Source organism: Dermochelys coriacea, chromosome 5, assembly GCF_009764565.3.
Source record: "Dermochelys coriacea isolate rDerCor1 chromosome 5, rDerCor1.pri.v4, whole genome shotgun sequence".
NCBI lineage: Eukaryota > Metazoa > Chordata > Testudines > Dermochelyidae > Dermochelys > Dermochelys coriacea.
This window is the reverse complement of record NC_050072.1, coordinates 19647665-19666861: the sequence shown is the minus strand read 5'-3', so window position 1 is coordinate 19666861 and position 19197 is coordinate 19647665. Positions and strand designations below refer to the sequence as shown.

General features: G+C 36.6%; 1 protein-coding gene across 1 annotated transcript in view; it reads left to right on the top strand.

The window, feature by feature from the left end:
* TCF4 (transcription factor 4) overlaps nt 1-19197 on the top strand; it is a 324640-nt gene that overhangs the window by 192122 nt on the left and 113321 nt on the right. The window contains 2 exon segments of the mRNA XM_038402319.2: nt 12525-12654; nt 13323-13372. Of these exon segments, the coding sequence (XP_038258247.1) occupies nt 12525-12654; nt 13323-13372 (180 nt within the window).

Here is a 19197-nt window from a genome sequence, read left to right as displayed (position 1 = left end):
AATAATTATATAGTTAAAAATGGGAATTCAGACACTAAACACCTTTTAAAGACTGAAGCATGTCAGGATATTTTACCCCATCTGAAACAACTCGACCCAGTATTCTTGTAGTAAGCTCTTTATAGTTAAATGTTTACACAGAGAAGAGTGATGTTAATTTTCTTGTTAGGTTAACAGGTCTTTTAAAACTTGTTCTATTTTAGGTTTTGAAATAATTTTCCAAAGAGAAACATTTTAAGGCACGTAGTGATTAGAACATACTTATTGAATTATACACTAAAGAGCTCACTTGAACTGGAAAAGTAGTATAGACTGACTAGAGAATTATTGCCTGCAATTCTTGTGTATTTTACTCTGGGAAAAAAATGCAAAAAAGCTCTTTTCATTGCACAGTATGAATTTCTGCACTTCATTAACCCTCATTCTTCCCCTCCTATCATCCCCAATAAGTGACCACATTGCTGATAAGTACCAGATGAATATAGGATTCGCGAAACTTTGGAAAAAAGTGGATGGAATTGGGTATTGGGAACAATGATGTTACTCTGTAATATATTCTTTAAAAGAATGTGAAAAGTGGTAAAACAGGAGGATGTAGGAGCCTTTCCATAACCATCGGGCAGTTCAAATTTATATGCCAACACGCATGAGTTTTATTTGACTATTACTCCACTATATATTAAGTGGTAGTTACCTTGGTAACACTTACATCATATGCCAGTGCTCTGATATAGTGCATGTTTAAAATACAGAAACACTTAATATAACTGAGCTTTTGTATGTTTTGCTGTACTGTATTGGGGTGGAGGGAGGCAGAGAAAGTGTCTGTAAGCAGACATATCTTTTCCTACATTTTGTTACTTATCATAAACATTGTGTAGGGACCCAGAAATAGGCAGATTTTCTCTTAATGTTTAATTTTTATTGTTGCATAGAAGAGGTGAGTGAGTAGATGTTTTATTTACACAAGGGAGAAGTTTTAGAGCAATTGAATTGTGTGATGATGTGGCAGTTCTCCAGTCTAGCATCACTGAGTTGCTTTGTAAGAAATACTGCAGACAGTGCTTAATTATATGCAGCTGAGCAGCAACCCACATCAGATCCAATATTGAGTATAGGCCAAATTCTGCCCTAATTTACCCCTCTTAAGGTGCACTTATACATTGGATTTACAAAGGTGTAAACTGAGAGTAAAAGTTGGCTCTGTATCTCTTATCCTGCCCAGGAAAAGGATTCTGCCATTTCCTGTCAGATAATATTCACATTGATTTGGTTCAGTTTGATGTATAAACTGCATTACTTTGGTCTAAGTTTGCTACACCTCCTTGACTATAATATCTTATTAGATTGGTTACGCAGCACAACTGTGCAACTAAGATAAATGGGTACTATCAACTTTGGTGGCACAAAATTGCACCTCTCTTGATTGGCAACCTGGATGGAGTTCATCTTGGATGGGATTCCCTGAGTAATGGACTTTGTGTAGAACTCTAAGATCTAGATTCCCCAGCCTCCCTGCAGCCCCTTTACAACACTCTTATTTTATTTTTTTTAAAATGTCTTTGTCAGTCTGGATTGTTTACATATAGATGAAAGTTTTAGACAGTAGAAAGATTAGGCTCAAATTCCACTCTGTGAATGAAAACTATATTCTGAAAAGTTAAAAATGAAGTGGAGAACATTACAGTCCTTGTTAGACCAATGTTAGTAAACAATCAGAAAGGTGTCGAATTTTCTTGAAATCTAGAGGGTGAAGGAGGATGGATGGAACTATTAGTAGTTGGAGAAAGGAATGTGTCTAGTAGATGGAATCAGCTGTCATTGGATGTTGGATAGGGAAGTGGGTGAATATGTGAATATTGTGGATGGTTGATTTACCAGCCTCCACAAAATTCTGAAAGCAGGACATCATATCTGATAATATGCAGTGTTAGTTAACATTTTTTTTTAGTCTTCACAGTGTTGAATTCAGTCAGTAGTTGTTTCTCATTCTGACTATAGTAAATTCAGTGATTTCAACCCCAAGCATTTAAAAAATCATGAGTCAGTCCCTCCCTCCCCCCAAAATCACAGGATTGGGTTAAAAATCATGAGATTTTAAAGACTATGTCTTTGGAGGAGGTTTATTTCCTTCTCTTTTCTGAGCCTTTAGGTAACATTTGGGTCCATTTTCCACATTTTCTGCACAACCGTGAAAGCTGAGATTCTCACAATGCTGGGACTTAGGGTTTTAAGAAAAATACCAGATACTGTGAGACTCATAATAAGGGAGGGAGCCACACTCTAAAGGAGAAAGCTGTGGATCAGTACTACAAACAAATTACTAGCATTTAGTCATCACCAAACAGCAGTATATGAATTTATCTGACTCATCATGCCTAAAGGTGAAGAAAGCGGTAGGGAAGAAGTGAATGAAGATACAGAAGAAATGAATACAGATAATTCTTCTAAAGTAAAAAGTAAACTTTGTCAAGAGTTGCTAAGTACAAAAAATTAAAAAAAATTGTGGTCATGCTTACTTAAAAAGTGTAGAAAAAATAGATTATGTAGGTTAAAAGTGGCAAATAAAAATTAATGTATTGAAGTAGAAGAGAAGAACATTGAGTTTGCTGATTCTGTAAGTGAGATGTTTTATGCCATCATCAACATCTCCATCATAAAAACCTGAGTGCTATGAGATAATATAAAACCCAATTTCTGGCTGTCCATCAGCTGTTCAACATCAGACTCATTCAAGAGAAGGGTTTTGTTTGTCTTTGATGCCCCAAAGCCGAAAATGATCAATCTGTGGTTATTCCATAAAAACAAACGAGAGGCAGATAATTGGTCTCTGAAAGTCACTAATTTCTTTTCACCTAATAACATTGTATTTGATTCTCAAAATGCACAAACTGAACATTTTGAAGTAATGACTGAAGAAGTGCACCCTAGAGATCGGTTCCCCCCCGAGAGATTAAAACATAGAGGTCCAACCCTAAGTAATGCAAGTGAAGAAATAGTGGGGGGCAGGGAATAATTATAAAAAAAGAACTCAGAGAATCAACATTAAGGACATTCGCCCACAGGCATTGGTTGAGCATGAGAAATTACCTTGTAATAGCTACAAGTATTCTTACAAGGATAGAGGTCAACTTTTGAAAAGAAAGCCGCGGAACGTTGTGTGAAAGTTGGTAAAGATCCCATCTAGCCATGGAGAAAAAACTATGACAAAGAGTTTTTTGCTATTTGCTCTGACAGAGGAAAGAAAAAGAAATTAATGATCTGGAGGATGGTGTGGCTTGCATCCTCAGCAAGTTTGCAGATGACACTAAACTGGGAGGAGATGTAGATATGCTGGAGGGTAGGGATAGAATACAGAAGGCCCTATACAAATTAGAGAATTGGGCCAAAAGAAATCTGATGAGGTTCAACAAGGACAAGTGCAGAGTCCTGCACTTAGGTCGGAAGAATCCCATGCACCACTACAGACTAGGGACCGAATGGCTAGGCAGCAGTTCTGCAGAAAAGAGCCTAGGGGTTACAGTGGACAAGAAGCTGGATATGAGTCAACAGTGTGTCTTTGTTGCCAAGAAGGCCAATGGCATTTTGGGATGTATAAATAGGGGCATTGCCAGCAGATCGAGGGAAGTGATCGTTCCCCTCTATTCGACATTGGTGAGGCCTCATCTGGAGTACTGTGTCCAGTTTTAGGCCCCTCACTACAAGAAGGATGTGGAAAAGTTGGAAAATGTCCAGCGGAGGGCAACAAAAATGATTAGGGGACTGGAACACATGACTTATGAGGAGAGGCTGAGGGAACTGGGATTGTTTAATCTGCGGAAGAGAAGAATGAGGGGGGATTTGATAGCTGCTTTCAACTACCTGAAAGGGGGTTCCAAAGAGGATGGCTCTAGACTGTTCTCAGTGGTAGCGGATGACAGAATGAGGAGTAATGGTCTTAAGTTGCAGTGGGGGAGGTTTAGGTTGGATATTAGGAAAAACTTTTTCAACTAGGAGGGTGGTGAAGCACTGGAATGTGTTACCTAGGGAGGTGGTGGAATCTCCTTCCTTAGAAGTTTTTAAGGTCAGGCTTGACAAAGCCCTGGCTGGGAAGATTTAGTTGGGGATTGGTCCTGCTTTGAGGAGGGGGTTGGACTAGATGACCTCCTGAGGTCCCTTCGAACCCTTATATTCTATGATTCTCTGAAAAGATGAGCTGCTTCTCAAGTGCAGTCACCCAAACTTCTGACTGAGTGTTCAAGAAACAATATAAACCTCTTTGAGAAAAGTTGTACTTGTGGCACCTTAGAGACTAACACATTTTTTTGAGCATAAGCTTTCGTGAGCTACAACTCACTTCATCGGATGCTGTAGCTCACGAAAGCTTATGCTCAAATAAATTTGTTAGTCTCTAAGGTGCCACAAGTATTCCTTTTCTTTTTGCGAATACAGACTAACCCGGCTGCTACTGTGAAACTTTTGAGAAAAGCTAGAGCACTTGCTGGGAGTTCAGAATTCTTCCTCAAACACTTTTAGGGTCATGGTTTGTTGTATGAAAACGGAGAATTGATGGCTCAGCTTCACAAATACATTCTGTGGAACTCAAGAAATTGTCTATGTATTTGCATATTCAGTTACCATGAATATGCTGAAATTTACACTAAGCATGAGGACTTCAGATAAAAACATTGTGTTCATATTTTACACAACAGAGGGCTCTACAAAGAGGTGCTAAACTTCCAAAAGTCATTTGTTAGGGGGCTTATTCCTTCACCCACTTACTTCCCTGGTCCTTCTCCCATGAACAGAGAGCAGCAATACCTGAAGTCCAAAGGTGCAAACAATTCCATGTTTATTGGGGTGAACTTCCAGCAACCAACATTCCAGTTTCCTTCGTTAATGTCCCCCTTCCCAGCTCTTACCTGTGTCTCTGTTCCCATTCCTGCCCTTAGCTAAACATGATTCCAACTTCCCCACCCCCATTCCAAAAAGAAAAGGAGTACTTGTGGCACCTTAGAGACTAACAAATTTATTAGAGCATAAGCTTTTGTGAGCTACAGCCGATGAAGTGAGCTGTAGCTCACGAAAGCTTATGCTCTAATAAATTTGTTAGTCTCTAAGGTGCCACAAGTACTCCTTTTCTTTTTGCGAATACAGACTAACAGGGCTGCTACTCTGACACCCCCATTCCCTGTTCCCATTCCCCCCACCCTCTTACTTCCTGATTGACTGCAGACTATATAGTAAAACTTGAGTTCTGCTTAGCTGTACCTTAACCTATCGTTTTACTGAAATTTAACTAACCAATCCTAACATATTGTAACATGATTATTTAACTAATTATATCCCACCACCTTAATTAGTTTACACCCAGCAAAATGAATTATACAGCAGACAGAAACAATCACAGAACCAGACAGCGATTATACAGACAAACAATAGCAAAGTGGGAACTATAATGACAATACAATACAGAAGTGAGGATTTCACATCCCAGCTATTGATAAGTTAGTTCTTGCCAGACAGGATGCTATCAAATTAAGTTTCCTTTTACATCTTCTAGGCACTTCCCTTTCTCTGGAGGTGATAAGCATTATCAGGACAGGATTGTATTCCTAACAGCCCAATAGCACCTTATTTCAATGTGACTAGTTTGGAATGTGAGGATGTGACCGGTCGCTTTCCAGCTTATGGCTGCCTCTGCTGCTTAGCCAGAGGCCTTAGCCTAAGCACAGGGCCTCGGACTGTCACAGGAAGAGAAGGACCTTACACCGGCAGACAATGATTTTGATTCTTTCTTTTATACCTCTATAACTAGCCAAGTGATAAGAATACACCTAAATTCTTAGAGTATAAGCCTTTACAGACAGGCCTGAATATCTATATCCTAACATCATTAAAGGAGCTTTTGAAGGGACTTGGCAGATTATGGGCAGATGACACTGTTGTCACAAGTCTCAGTGGAAATCTGGTTTAATATAATTAACAACAAAGAACTGAAACCACAGAAGGAGATAACTGAGAAACAATTCAGAGAATGTCTTTATTACTTAGCCAACATGATTGTTACCAAATAAAAAGTTCATAAACTTAGCCCAGAACAGGGAGAAGAGGCTGAAGCCTGGATGATAGAGTGGAATTCTGGGTTCCTCTCCTCCAGCATTTAAAATGTAAGATTCAGATTTCTATCCCATATCTATGTATAGGAAAGTGATTATGCTACAGTTTGTTGTCTCAAAATGGTAGAACATTGTGGAAATAAAATCAGAGAAGACAAGACAGAGTGTAAAGATCAAAAAGAAAAGGAGTACTTGTGGCACCTTAGAGACTAACAAATTTATTAGAGCATAAGCTTTCGTGAGCTACAGCTCACTTCATCGAAATGCATCCGATGAAGTGAGCTGTAGCTCACGAAAGCTTATGCTCAAATAAATTTGTTAGTCTCTAAGGTGCCACAAGTACTCCCTTTCTTTTTGCGAATACAGACTAACACGGCTGCTACTCTGAAACCTGTAAAGATCAACACTCCTATTTAATCATCTCAGTATTAATCAAGTGTGGTTTTGGCACATTCAGGTTGACAAGGTTGCAAGTTTGTAATAGACAAAATCCCAGATTTTCAAAGGTATTTAGGCATCACTGCAATCAGCCAAACTGATTTAGGAGCCTAAATATCATTTGAAGGGATTTAGGCACATAGGAGCCAAATCCCATTGACAGAGAATGTCGGGTGGGAGGGTTCTAAAAAATGTAAATTTTTCATGTTAAGGAGAATCACACACTCCTCTTGCCTTGCTTTTTTCCTGAAAAAAGTCATAATTACACATAATTTACTGCTCCATGATGTATAAGTAATCTACAACAGTTAGATTGTTCTCTCTCCATACATTTGTGCATAGTAGTGTATTTTGGGGTGCATCCTTCCTCCTTCAGGAATCAAATCACGTGGAAAAGTATACGGAGGAAGTGTGGCTGTGATCTTGTGCTCCTCATCCTCACTGGCCTGCAAAGTGGGGTTGGTGCAATACTGCAGGTAGCACTTCAAAACTTGGAAATTGAGTCCACAGCGTACAGTAAGAATGTGAGAAAGGGCAAAACATGGTGAAAAATACAGACTTTCATTTCCTCATCCTATAGGATAGGCAGATCCATCAATCTTCCTACAGGCTTTCACAAAAAGGAATGAGGAAAGAATCATGAAAAATAATTTTACTGTCTTCTTTCTACAAAGAAGGTGGTTTCCTCTCATTCTTATATTTATTATCAAATGATCTTATTATTGGTTTAAGTTGATACATGATATGCAAGAGTTATAATAAAGGTATAGTAGTGTGTTTATATATATAATTATGTGTGTGTGTTTGAATATACTAATAATAGTTCAGCATTTTATGTCCACAGTAATGCTCAGCCTTCAGGCTTGTTTATCTGTGCAAAGTCAATTTGCCACACAAAAGCTCTGTGTTCCTCTTCCTGCCTTGCATCATTTTCAAAGGTGTTTAGGCATTGAGACCACAACATTGTTCTACCTAAGGAGTGGCAAGCCAGAAGCTGTTTGGAAGAGGAGGTCACATATTATTGGGTTAGATTACCTGGAGATCTACAGGAATTGCTTGAGAAGGTTCTATGGACTCAGAGTAGCAGCCGTGTTAGTCTGTATTCGCAAAAAGAAAAGCAGTACTTGTGGCACCTTAGAGACTAACAAATTTATTAGAGCTACATCGGATGCATCCGATGAAGTGAGCTGTAGCTCACGAAAGCTTATGCTCTAATAAATTTGTTAGTCTCTAAGGTGCCACAAGTATTGCTTTTCTCTATGGACTCAGGGTTCCATTGCCACCAAACCCTGCTCTGAACTCCTCCTTCCCACCCTTCCCAGTTGCAATAATACTTTTCACAAAGGCTGCCTTGCTGCAGTGATAGGTCCTTATGTGCTGTGTAGAAATTCCTGTCATGCTGCTAAGAATAGAATTGTAAAATGCACTTGATCTCTAAATTATGCTTCTTCACCTGAAAAGCATAACGTGTTGAGTTCCTATCCCTGTCTCCACCATTGGCCGGGCCACATGATCCGCGGAGCCACATGGCAGCACTATCACATAAGTGGTGTGGAGATTCTTAGGCACAACTACATGACAAGAAAGAATACTATAGTGCAGTCACCTTTCTCCTCCATGTAGTCCCTCCTGACATTTCTTTGAACCTTTAGACCTTTTGCTTCCTGTGCTGGGGAACATATGGCTCCCAGTCACTACACATCACGTAGGTTTGTGATCGTAGAATAGAACTGCAGCTGTGGAAGCACTAGAACACTCCAACATGGATTCAACTCTTAAGCATTTGGCAATAGTTCAGAAAAGGAGCTTAATCTGGTTTCATCTAAAACTGTTTTTCTTTGTTCTAAAACATCCCCCATGATATCGTTATGTTTGATATCTGAGCACAATGTAATGGGGAATGATGAAAAACAGAATACACGGGAAGTCCAGCAAAGTGCCTTTTTGCAGATATTTTCCCCTAACCTGTGGTGGGGTGATGGTGGGGAAACACCCGTGCCCGATCCCAACCCTCGATTACAACATTCAAGGTCATTTTCCTTTCATCTGAATTAATTCTATATTAATAAAAGGCAGCACTCATTCTATTCTAATCTCATTCGTATCTGTAATTAAGGGTAAATATAATAGTTTCAGAAATCTACTTCCCTCCCTTTAGATTTTTAAAAAATTATTAAAGTGAAACAATTATTCAGTTGCAAAATATCATTTTGGTTTGAAAATCAAAGTTTCAGCTGCATGATGGAAGCAGTCCAATTTTTTAAAACTACCATCAGGTATTAATCAGTTTTGATAAAAGCAATTTTTTATTTTTAAAAACTCAATTTGTGGTTTCATTTTCTGTTTTAAGTGAAGGTTTCCTGGCTAAAATTAAAAGAAGATAGGGCTGAGGGTGTGTTAGAAACACAGACCAAGTTCCAGGTAACAAACAAACAAAAAATCCAAATTGACAAAGAACTGCTGGATGTCTGAATCTGGTAATGGATCTTGCTGTGTTGAGATTGCTTTTCTTCTGTGTTTTTTTTTTTTAACTCAAATTTCGAAATCTGACTGGAAAATTCAGTGTGTTACATTCTTCTTTTTTGATAATGCATTGTACACTACAAACTATAGAGTTCTGAAGGGTGGCAGGAGTGCAGGGGAGGGATTTGCATAATATGCTAAATTGCAAGAATATGTCTGTAAGATTTATACAGTTTAGCTCAAAGATATGCAGCATCTTGTTTCCTGTGTTTCCTGGGTAGTATGCTGGTGGGACACAAAGATAACATCAGAACATTAGCTTGCACTAAATGGAAAACATGCAACCATTTTAACCCTGTCTAAAGTCAGGAGAGGAGTTTGACAGATGTAACACTTAACTTGCAAGTCCATCATTTCTTAATGGCAAATATGAATTTTGAATGCCTAATAATTCGTACAATTATGGACAAAAATGACAAAGAGCCTTAAATGCTGTGTAATCTGTGGCTTCATGGTTTGTAAATGTTTTCTCTTTCTCTTTGCTGCAAGCCATTAATAATGTGACATGTAGGCTGAACAATAATAAATGCCCATTGTTCTATTTACCTGCATCTCAGAATAAATACATATATATTTTATCTTACTTTTCCACAATGGAGTGTTTAGGGAGGCCTCCTTAACTGCACAAAAATGCATGTTTTTGTTGCCTTTCAAGAATGACTTTGTTGTCCCAGTGAAAAACACAGGTTTAAAAAAAAAGAAGAAATTAGTGTATGTGATGATGATAAAAGTTCATTAAAAGACAGCAATGCTTTTTCAGGAAAGACTGATATTTATTATAGATAAGAAGCTGCTTATAACATCCTACTTTACGTGAAAATTATCAATAGTAAAATATGTAGTAGTAATTGTGACCATGCTGTACGTGCAAAGGTAATGCACATTCATATACCAAGAATATACACATAGACTTCTTGAATGAACAAACCCTATAAGCAACGAAGGCGGTATCATAATGTTGGAAGTCCTTTTTTTCAATCTTTCTTAAACTTTTGCATATTTCTTTTCACACATGTCCAAAGTACCAGAATGCTGCTTTATATATAATCCACATATTATTATCTACCTTTGTAGATTTATGTCATCAAGCGATTGGTACCAAGGAATTAGTAATCATAATATATAATATATTATAGCGGAAAAGAGAAGTAACCAATAGCTAAACAAAAAAAAACCTCATGGGTTGCTTTTAAGATTCTTATCACTGCTTATTTCCAATATAGTTGTCTAAGTTTTCTGTCTGTAGAGATCTCACAGCCTTTCCAGGTCTTTTAATGAAGAAAACAAAAATATAATGTGTGCAAATTATTTTAGATTAACCAAGATTGATTTTATTTTTACAAAAATTCAAACTCCATTTTTATGTATAATCTTTAAAAAAAAATCAATTACATCAAGTAGGATGTATGTAGAAAGCTCTAAGGCTGGTTGTGAGTTAAATCTTTCAGACCACTAGACACATGGATAATCCATGTACAGATTAGCTGGTCTGTCTTTATGTGAAAAATGTATGTCTGATAAAAAAAATACATGGTTGAGTCAGATTTTTGTGGCTAGCAGTCTTTCATTCCAGATTAAATTATTCAATAAAAGACATTCAATAAAATTATACATTCAATAGTATATTCAGAATGAGTTGATAACTTTTTCAGGAAATTTTGTATGTGTTTCTTTGCCATTATGTGACTCACTTGCAAACATTTTTGTCAGTGCAGGTGTATATTAAAAAGAGCATAGTCACCACAGGTGTATATTAAATAATTGCTAAATGTAAAGATATTAGCAACAAGAAAATTGAGACTAACATTCTCACATTTTTAAAACCTGTGTAAATTACATCCTTTTGGAATTTCTATAATGCCAAATGCTAGATAACACATTATGTAAAAAGTCCTAAAATAGAATCAATCAAGGATTACTTGTTGATAACCCATTAGTTATTTACACATTGCTCATCTGAAATAAAAGTAAGATAGTTTAATAGAATCAAAAGTTATCTTTGGATGTTTCTAGAAGTATAGTTAGTGAATAAGGATGTTTTAATTTCTGATTTTCCAGTTCATGGGTCATATTTGACCAACTGCTTTCATTAGAAGACATGCCACTTTGTTGAGCTATTTAGGAATCAAAAAGACTGTCTTAATTTAAAACAAGGAGCCTTTGTTTTAGTTGGTGACTGCCTTGTGAAATTTTTCAGTTCTCAGCGGGTTAACCAGGGAACAGGGGCAGAGTCATAATTGGCCTATTTAGAGTATTTTGCATGTGAATAGTGTGTTAGTGAAGCATTACTAAGTCTGTTGTGAGTGACATGGTGATTAGAATTTAGATTAGGGAAAACACATTCTGTACTTTATCAAGTACAGTAATTAGTTCAGTCAGTAAAAGTTGATTACAAGTAACGATAAAGTTAGATTTTTGGTACTTAATTTTAAAATTTCTTTATTAAATGGTAAATGTGTTCTTAATATAAATGGTAGTATCTACACCTGTTTTATTGCATATCAGAATAATTAAAAGAACAATGTGTTCAGTGCAGAGTATAATCAGGGGATTTATATATTATGGGTAAGTTTCAACCTAGTTTATAGCAAATAGAATCTTACTCTTAGAAAATTGTTCTTCTTTCATACTCTCTTACAGATTAAAATTTGTCTTTTATTGTGGTCAGATACTGTTTCCTGCTATTTCATAGAAACTAGAGTCCTTTCTTGACTGAGCAGATTTTGCATCTGTGGATGTGTATCTTGTTAGTTATAATACAAACGTAAACAAGATGTACTTAAAAAGTCCTTTCCTGCTGCTCTCCAATAGCCTGCAATATTTGGGGTTATTTTCCGCCCCAATAACTTGGCAAACGAGCCAGGTTTTTTTTTTTAGCAATGTGTAATTTTATTTTTACATCATACTCAAATATTGTGTACTTAGCGTGTATATTTTGTATGGTATCTTTCTGCTTTGTATATTTCACGCACGGACATGGAAATCTTTGATATATGCAGATAGGCAATGTAACTATTTTAATACACGCTGAAGCATAATATTAGCAACATGATAAAGGTTTTTTTGTTACCAAAAATATGTTCACAGGCACATTTTGGCTGCTGTGAAGAAAATGAATAGTACTCAAATATATTTCCTCAATGTAGCTTCAAAAGTTTGTGCTAAACAATGATCGTATTTGCATAAAAAGACATAAGTCTACTTCAAAAAGTAATTCTAGGGTTTTTTTGTTTTGTTTTGTTTTGTTTTGTTTTTTAAGAATTTACTCTATAAAGCATCCTTAGCAAAGGGAAAGACTCTGAACTGGAAATGTTTAGTACTGTGTATTTTAAAATCTTGGAGGCTCTTAAATAGTATTTCAGTTTGCTTCATGCAGTTTTCTTTACATTGTTATTTTACGCAATAAGAAATGGCTAATGGCCGGGAAAGTTAGATTTCACAATATCTATTTTTAAAATCTTTTAGCAAAGTCTCCTTGGAGGTGACATGGATATTGGCAACCCAGGAGCTCTCTCACCCACCAAACCTGGCTCTCAGTACTATCAGTATTCTAGCAATAACCCCCGAAGGAGGCCTCTTCACAGTACTTCTATGGGTGAGTTACTTCGTCTTGAACTTTTTTTTTCCCCATTAAAAAATAACAATTGAAATTTCATTTTATTTAACAACATCTTATAGTAAAAGCAATAATTTAACTGAAAACGACAGAGCATGCTCGTACTTCCAGCTGGCAATAGAAATGGGATTTTTTTTAATGTTAGCTGATTCTTTGCTTCCCCTTGGTTGCACACACAAGGGTCCTTTTTAAAACAAAACCATGTAAGGAGGGAACAAATTATCTAACACACCAAATCAACACGTTCACTATTTCCCGGCAACTTTCCATCAAACTTCCTGATCTCAGTAAGTAGCAGTGGTGTCCATTTTAGTTTACCAAAATGCTAGAAGTCTATACTAAAGCTGGAAAAAGCATAATCAGGTAGCTTGTTGTTCAGCAAATTTCAAAGAAAACATGTCTTACAATGACAGGTTTCAGAGTAGCAGCCGTGTTAGTCTGTATTCACAAAAAGAAAAGGAGTACTTGTGGCATCTTAGAGACTAACAAATTTATTTGAGCATAAGCTTCCGTGAGCTACAGCTCACTTCATCGGATGCATTCAGTGGAAAAAACAGTGGGGAGATTTATATACATAGAGAACATGAAACAATGGGTGTTAGGTGTTTTAATGATGTCTTACAACGGCATTTTATCTTTTTTTTCAGAAGTACAAACAAAGAAAGTTCGAAAAGTTCCTCCAGGTTTACCATCATCAGTAAGTACTGCTTGTCTTTTAAGCTTGTTTGTGTCATCTTTTGCTTTGTTTGATCAAAAGGGGTTATAAATGAATCCAATTCCAAGCTCATAGAGCATTTATCAATAAAGACTGTAGACAAGGTAAGGATAGTCTAAAAATCTTGTCATTTGACCAAACTTTGAAGTGAGTAATTACACGATGAGGACAAATGTGTCTTGGTCATGTTGATTTTCAGCAGGAAAAACTCCAAAGAGAGCTCTGGAAAGATGCCTGAAGTTTGGGTAGTTACCTGTATGTGGCTCTGGATAGAATGAGCATTAGTTTCACGTGTTGGTTAACTTCTTTGTCAGTATTATGATGATTTGTGGATTTGCATTTTAAAAGAGATTTGTGGAAAGGATTTATGAGAAATTTACATGGGTCTAAGCCCAGAATACAGGGAGGACATCTTTATTTTCTACTGAGGTACCTGAATTAGAGTTATAAAAGTAACTGCATCAGTAGCTGTCTGCATGTGTGATACCAGGTTTCAACCAGTGGAATCCAGCTGTTGCCAAAGGCATTACGGGTTATTTAATAAATAAAGATATAGTCAATAATTACCCAGATTCCCACTCTCCCCCCGCACCAAATATGATGTATACTTGTAATGAATATCCTTGATTGATTTTTTGTGGGAATATGGATACTATCTCAACTAAACAGATACATTTTTTTCAGTGCTTACCTTGAAATCTATATCACAGGCAAACAAACGCTGAAAAGTCTTTTCAGCGGTATATAATCGTTTCTTATGTGATCCAAATAACTTTTCATTTGATTTTTCTCGTCTACCAAAATTTGATAGATTCTTCTTTTTCTTCTTCTTTTTATTTTTACTGAAAAAAGCGTAACAAATGCATATTGCAGTTTTAAAAGTATTTATCTCAGCGTAATGTACTGTAAATTTATAATAGCCTTATTAGAGACGATAAAGTATTACAATAAGTATAGCTTGTAAGTTTTAGTTGCCTAAGAATTATATTTTTCTCTGCACCTTCCTATTCGTTTTGTTTGTGCTGCACTATTATATAGGTTGATAAATCATTACATCTGTGCTAAAATATATTGGCTAGATTTTCAAATCAATAGCTGTAAACAAAAAAAATCTTATACTGAAAAACGGACAACTTTTATCACATCGTAACATATTTCCATTATCTATAAATGTGTGTATTAGGAAGATTTAAGTGGTAATCAGTCTAGCAGAATATATGAACAAATTAACATGTTAATTTGAGATGGACTTTTTGTTTTTATTGTAAACCCAATTAAAATTGAAGTTTACAAACGAACATGTTTTAGAGGCCCATTTACTCCTGTGAGTGTGAGAAACTGTAGTCTCATTACTACTCATCTTAGAAATAATAAAATTGAAATCTGAAAGGGACAGACTATGAATATCACCTTTTAAATATGAGAGGCGAGGTGGCTGAGGTAGTAATATCTTTCATTGGACCCACTCCTGTTGGTGAGAGAGACAAGCTTAGAAGAGCTCTGTGTAAATCTGAAAGCTTGTCTCTCTCACCATCAGAAGTGGGTCCAATAAAAGATATTACCTCACTCACCTTGTCTCTCCAATATCCTGGGACCAACACAGCTACAACAACACTGCATACAATTAATTTAAATGTTCCAATTATTGTTTTCTTTGTGATATTGGACATATGTGAATATGTATCATTTTATTGTTGAAATATGGAAATTGTGAAAACAAATTTGCTAGTAATAGACATTTTATACTAAAAAGTCACTATACCTATTTTTAAAGTTTACTTAGCTATGTGTTTTTACTGGCCTTTTACAGAAATAATTAATATCCCCTCAAAGGTTTTTGTGAGTGTTTTATGCTTGAAGTTAACCGTGGATTTAATTTAGATGAAACTTTAACTTTTAATAGCTTATATGACAACATCAAATGATGTATTCCTCACAGCTGTTTACATTTTGAAGCAAGCCACTACATAATATGGATAATATTAAATACAGTAGAATGTACCTTTGAATGTTCTGGAATGACAAAATAGCTTTGTGCTGTAAAAGCCACATACTTGCTGTAAGGCAGAAACGCTTAAAGATGCAGTGCTCTATTTCTATCTTATATTTAAAATCAACAGTTTGCTTTTTCCAGGATTCAGAATTTTGTATCTTGCTTTCTGATATACAGTCTATTTGTGTGCTATATTTTCTGTTTTCTACTTGCTTAATCATTGTCATACAACAATTTTCCATAATTTCTTATGAATTAAAAATATTTCCTTCTAGACAGCTGACCACTTCAGGACAATTACACTGATACTGTTATATTCTTGTCATAAGGAGAGAGTTTTATTATGATGGTGTCTGAAGTCTAATCTCATTATGGAGATAAGGTTCGTAGGTGTTTCTATTAGAAACCTCTACAGTCAGGGGCTTAAAACTCTGTAGAGAAAGTTTGCTTTGGGCAGATTCTGAACTCACAAGAACGAGAAGCATTTGACTTTTTTGCACAATGGTATCAAACCTCTTCCTCGTTTAAACCTTTTTTAAAAAAATCTATTTTACATTATTGAAATACCTAACCTTTTAAACTCTCATAAAACCTGTTTGTTTGTTTTTTAAATAATATTTCTAGGCCAGATAATTCTTATGGTGGACTATACACCCTTAAGTTTGTGAAATTTGAAATTGTGTTTTACTAGGTGTACAGTAAACAAAACAAAACCGCAACCTCCCTCACTCGTTTCCCTCCCAAATACTTTAATTGTACAGTGTTATCTAATCAGAATATGTGATAAATTAAATGTAAATATTCAGTGACAAGAATATAACAAAGATTCTTAGACGTGCATTACATAAGTGTGTTTGTATAAATATAACTTTGGCTTTGTGCTGTACATTAATATAGATCATGAGAAATCATTTGCAAACTTCATAGATTTAATCTGAGCCATTGTCATCTCTAAAAGAGTAATGCATCTTTTAAAAGGATCAGAGTTTATGTATATGATACATCTTTCAACATTAGCCTAGACGGGACTATTATGTTGGATAAACAATATGCATTTATAAATTGAGTAAATAGATTACATTGTATTTAGCTGATAGGATGAAAATATTATTGTCTTTCTGTTAAAATGCTTGTATTAAATTGGTCTCAGTATTATTTATACGATGGGTTACAAAGGATTTTGGGGAGCAGTTTCAGCTGGTTGAATATATAAATGCTCTTACACAAAATTTCTGCGATCGGTTGTAACAAATACATTGTCTCTTGCTTTTACTGAAAATGATGGTTGATTTTGAATGCAAAGGCAATTAAACTGTAAAAATAATCAGAGTTCAAATAATATTAGGTTCTGAGTTAAACACAAAGTCAAGAAGTTCAGAGTTAAGGCTCAAATGTCATCTTTAAAAATTCACCCTATTATGACAAGGTGCATTCCAACAGTGCATGATCTGCCTTGTCTTTATTCAGAAACTGCAGTGGCTGTGGGGGAAAGAAAACGTAAGTCTGGCCTCCACAGCAAGCCCCAGTCTGGCAGAATGAATGAATGAATGACACTTTTCATCTTATGATCTCAAAGCACTTTATCAGCACTGTGTATCTGAGGCCTTATTCCAGCTGAAGTGCAGCCACTGTTGGGGACTGTACATACGTTTCATTGCAAGAAGAGGACAAACTTGTAACTTGGGGTGGAATAATATTACTGAACCCTAAAAACTGGATTTAAATAAGTATACAAGTCCCAGAATGTTGTTTCATACGAACATACTCTATACTTACCGAATATTATGTTACCTAATCAATCTTCCTAGGTAAATCAGCATTCTGTTTCACATAGATGTACAAAATATCTTTCCGTAACACATTCACATTGCCCTTTGTGAAGAATATCTCAGCTTCTTCTGTTTTCATGGTTTCAGGAACTCATGCCAAATTCAAATTTCAAGTCTGGATTTGTTTTCCACATTGTCAGTTTGACCTAGTTTTCAGAACATTGTATTGGTAGTTAGGAGATCTAGATTCTGTTCCTCACTCTGCTTGGCTTGTGGTGTTAATTTGAGCATATCACAACATCTTTGTGCCTCAGTTTCCCATATGTAAATACAGTGACAGTACTTCCTCTGACTCTCCGGATTATAATCTCTCGGGACAAGGAGTGTCTTAGTATGTGCTTGTACAATGCCTACCGTAAAGGGACCCAAACCTCTGGGTGTGTAGGTCCTATCATAATAAAAATAATTACAGTATCTACCTTCATAAAGGGCTTAGCAAGCCTTTGATGAAATCTGCTGTCGAAGTTTATTAGCCAGCACATTCCAGTCCAAAATATTCCTGATTCTTCTGTATTTTTATCTTCTTATCTTTCCTTCCTCTGTAACCTGAATCTTTTATCCATTTTGGTTACTTGCAGTTTAATCACATCTGACCTTTTATTAACATATATACCTAGTACTCATGAAGTATATCTGATATTGCTTACTCCTCTTATCTTGACTATTGGAAAATTGAGAGCAAAACACAATGGGTCATATGGTTCCCTCCATCTCCATGAGTGAAGGGAATGAAATCTGGCATATGCCTTCATAGATAGGATGGACGCAAAAGTGAAGAATGGTTTCTTTTCTTATTCTATGCCTCCTACCCAGAGGGTCCAGGAGGGGAAAATGTAGGGCTGGCTACACTAGGCTTTCACCACCTAGAGATTCCTCAAATTGCCAGCTCACCCAACTTTGATTTTCTTTTGCACACACTGAGAGCCACAACTTTGCCCATGGAGTCTGGGAGTGAAAAGATCATTTGTTAATTCACCTCCTTGAGATGCAGTTTTGCCACAAGAGCTATTTGTCCGAAGTGAGTATTTTATTATGATTATTTATTATTTTATAATATATACTAGTGGTTCCCAAACTAGGGCGCTGCTTGTTCAGGGAAAGCCCCTGGCGGGTTGGGCCGGTTTCTTTACCTGCCGCATCCGTAGGTTCGGCCGATTGCGGCTCCTACTGGCCGACTTTCGCCGCCCCAGGCCAATGGGGGCTGCGGGAAGGGCGACCAGCGCGTCCCTCGGCCTGCGCCGCTTCCCACAGCCCCCCTTGGCTGAGAATGGTGAACCAAGGCCAGTGGGAGCTGCGATCAGCCGAACCTGCAGACGCGGCAGGTAAACAAACCGACTTGGCCTGCCAGGGGCTTTCCCTAAACAAGCAGCGCCCCTAGTTTGGGAACTACTGGTATATACAGTGTAGAGCACTTCCAGTGTCTTCTGCGCTGTTGAAAGGAAGATATGTTCTCTGTCTCAGTGAATTTATGATCTAAACTGGACATAGACAAAATCGTTATGGCACATAATATACCAGATGAAAGTTCAGTCTCTTAGCCCTGTGGGTATGTTGGGGAAAATCGTTCTTGAAAGTCTTTGTGAAACAAGTGTGCTTTAAAAAGGGATGTGAACAGAGCATGGTCATATGGAAGAAGGGAAACAATGGTATTCCAAGCTTAGGATGTGGAATGAAAGAAGATGTGAAAATGAGACTAGAAGGAAAGAGAGAGCAGTTAGAAGGGATATTTGGGAGGAGCCTACTGGATGAGTAGTATGCAGAAATAAAGAACAAAGATATATGCAGTGTGGTGAATTGAGTAAAGCCTTAAGGGTCAGGTTAGAGTTTAAGGTTTAAGCAGACTTGAGGTTTCATAAGCTTAAGTGCCATCCACCACAACAACTTTGTACCCGAGAACTAAAGGTCTATGCAGGTCTTAAAACCTACTAGCTATTGCAACAGCTGCCAGGAACAGAGTAAAAACATTGAGGATAACTTTAAAAGGA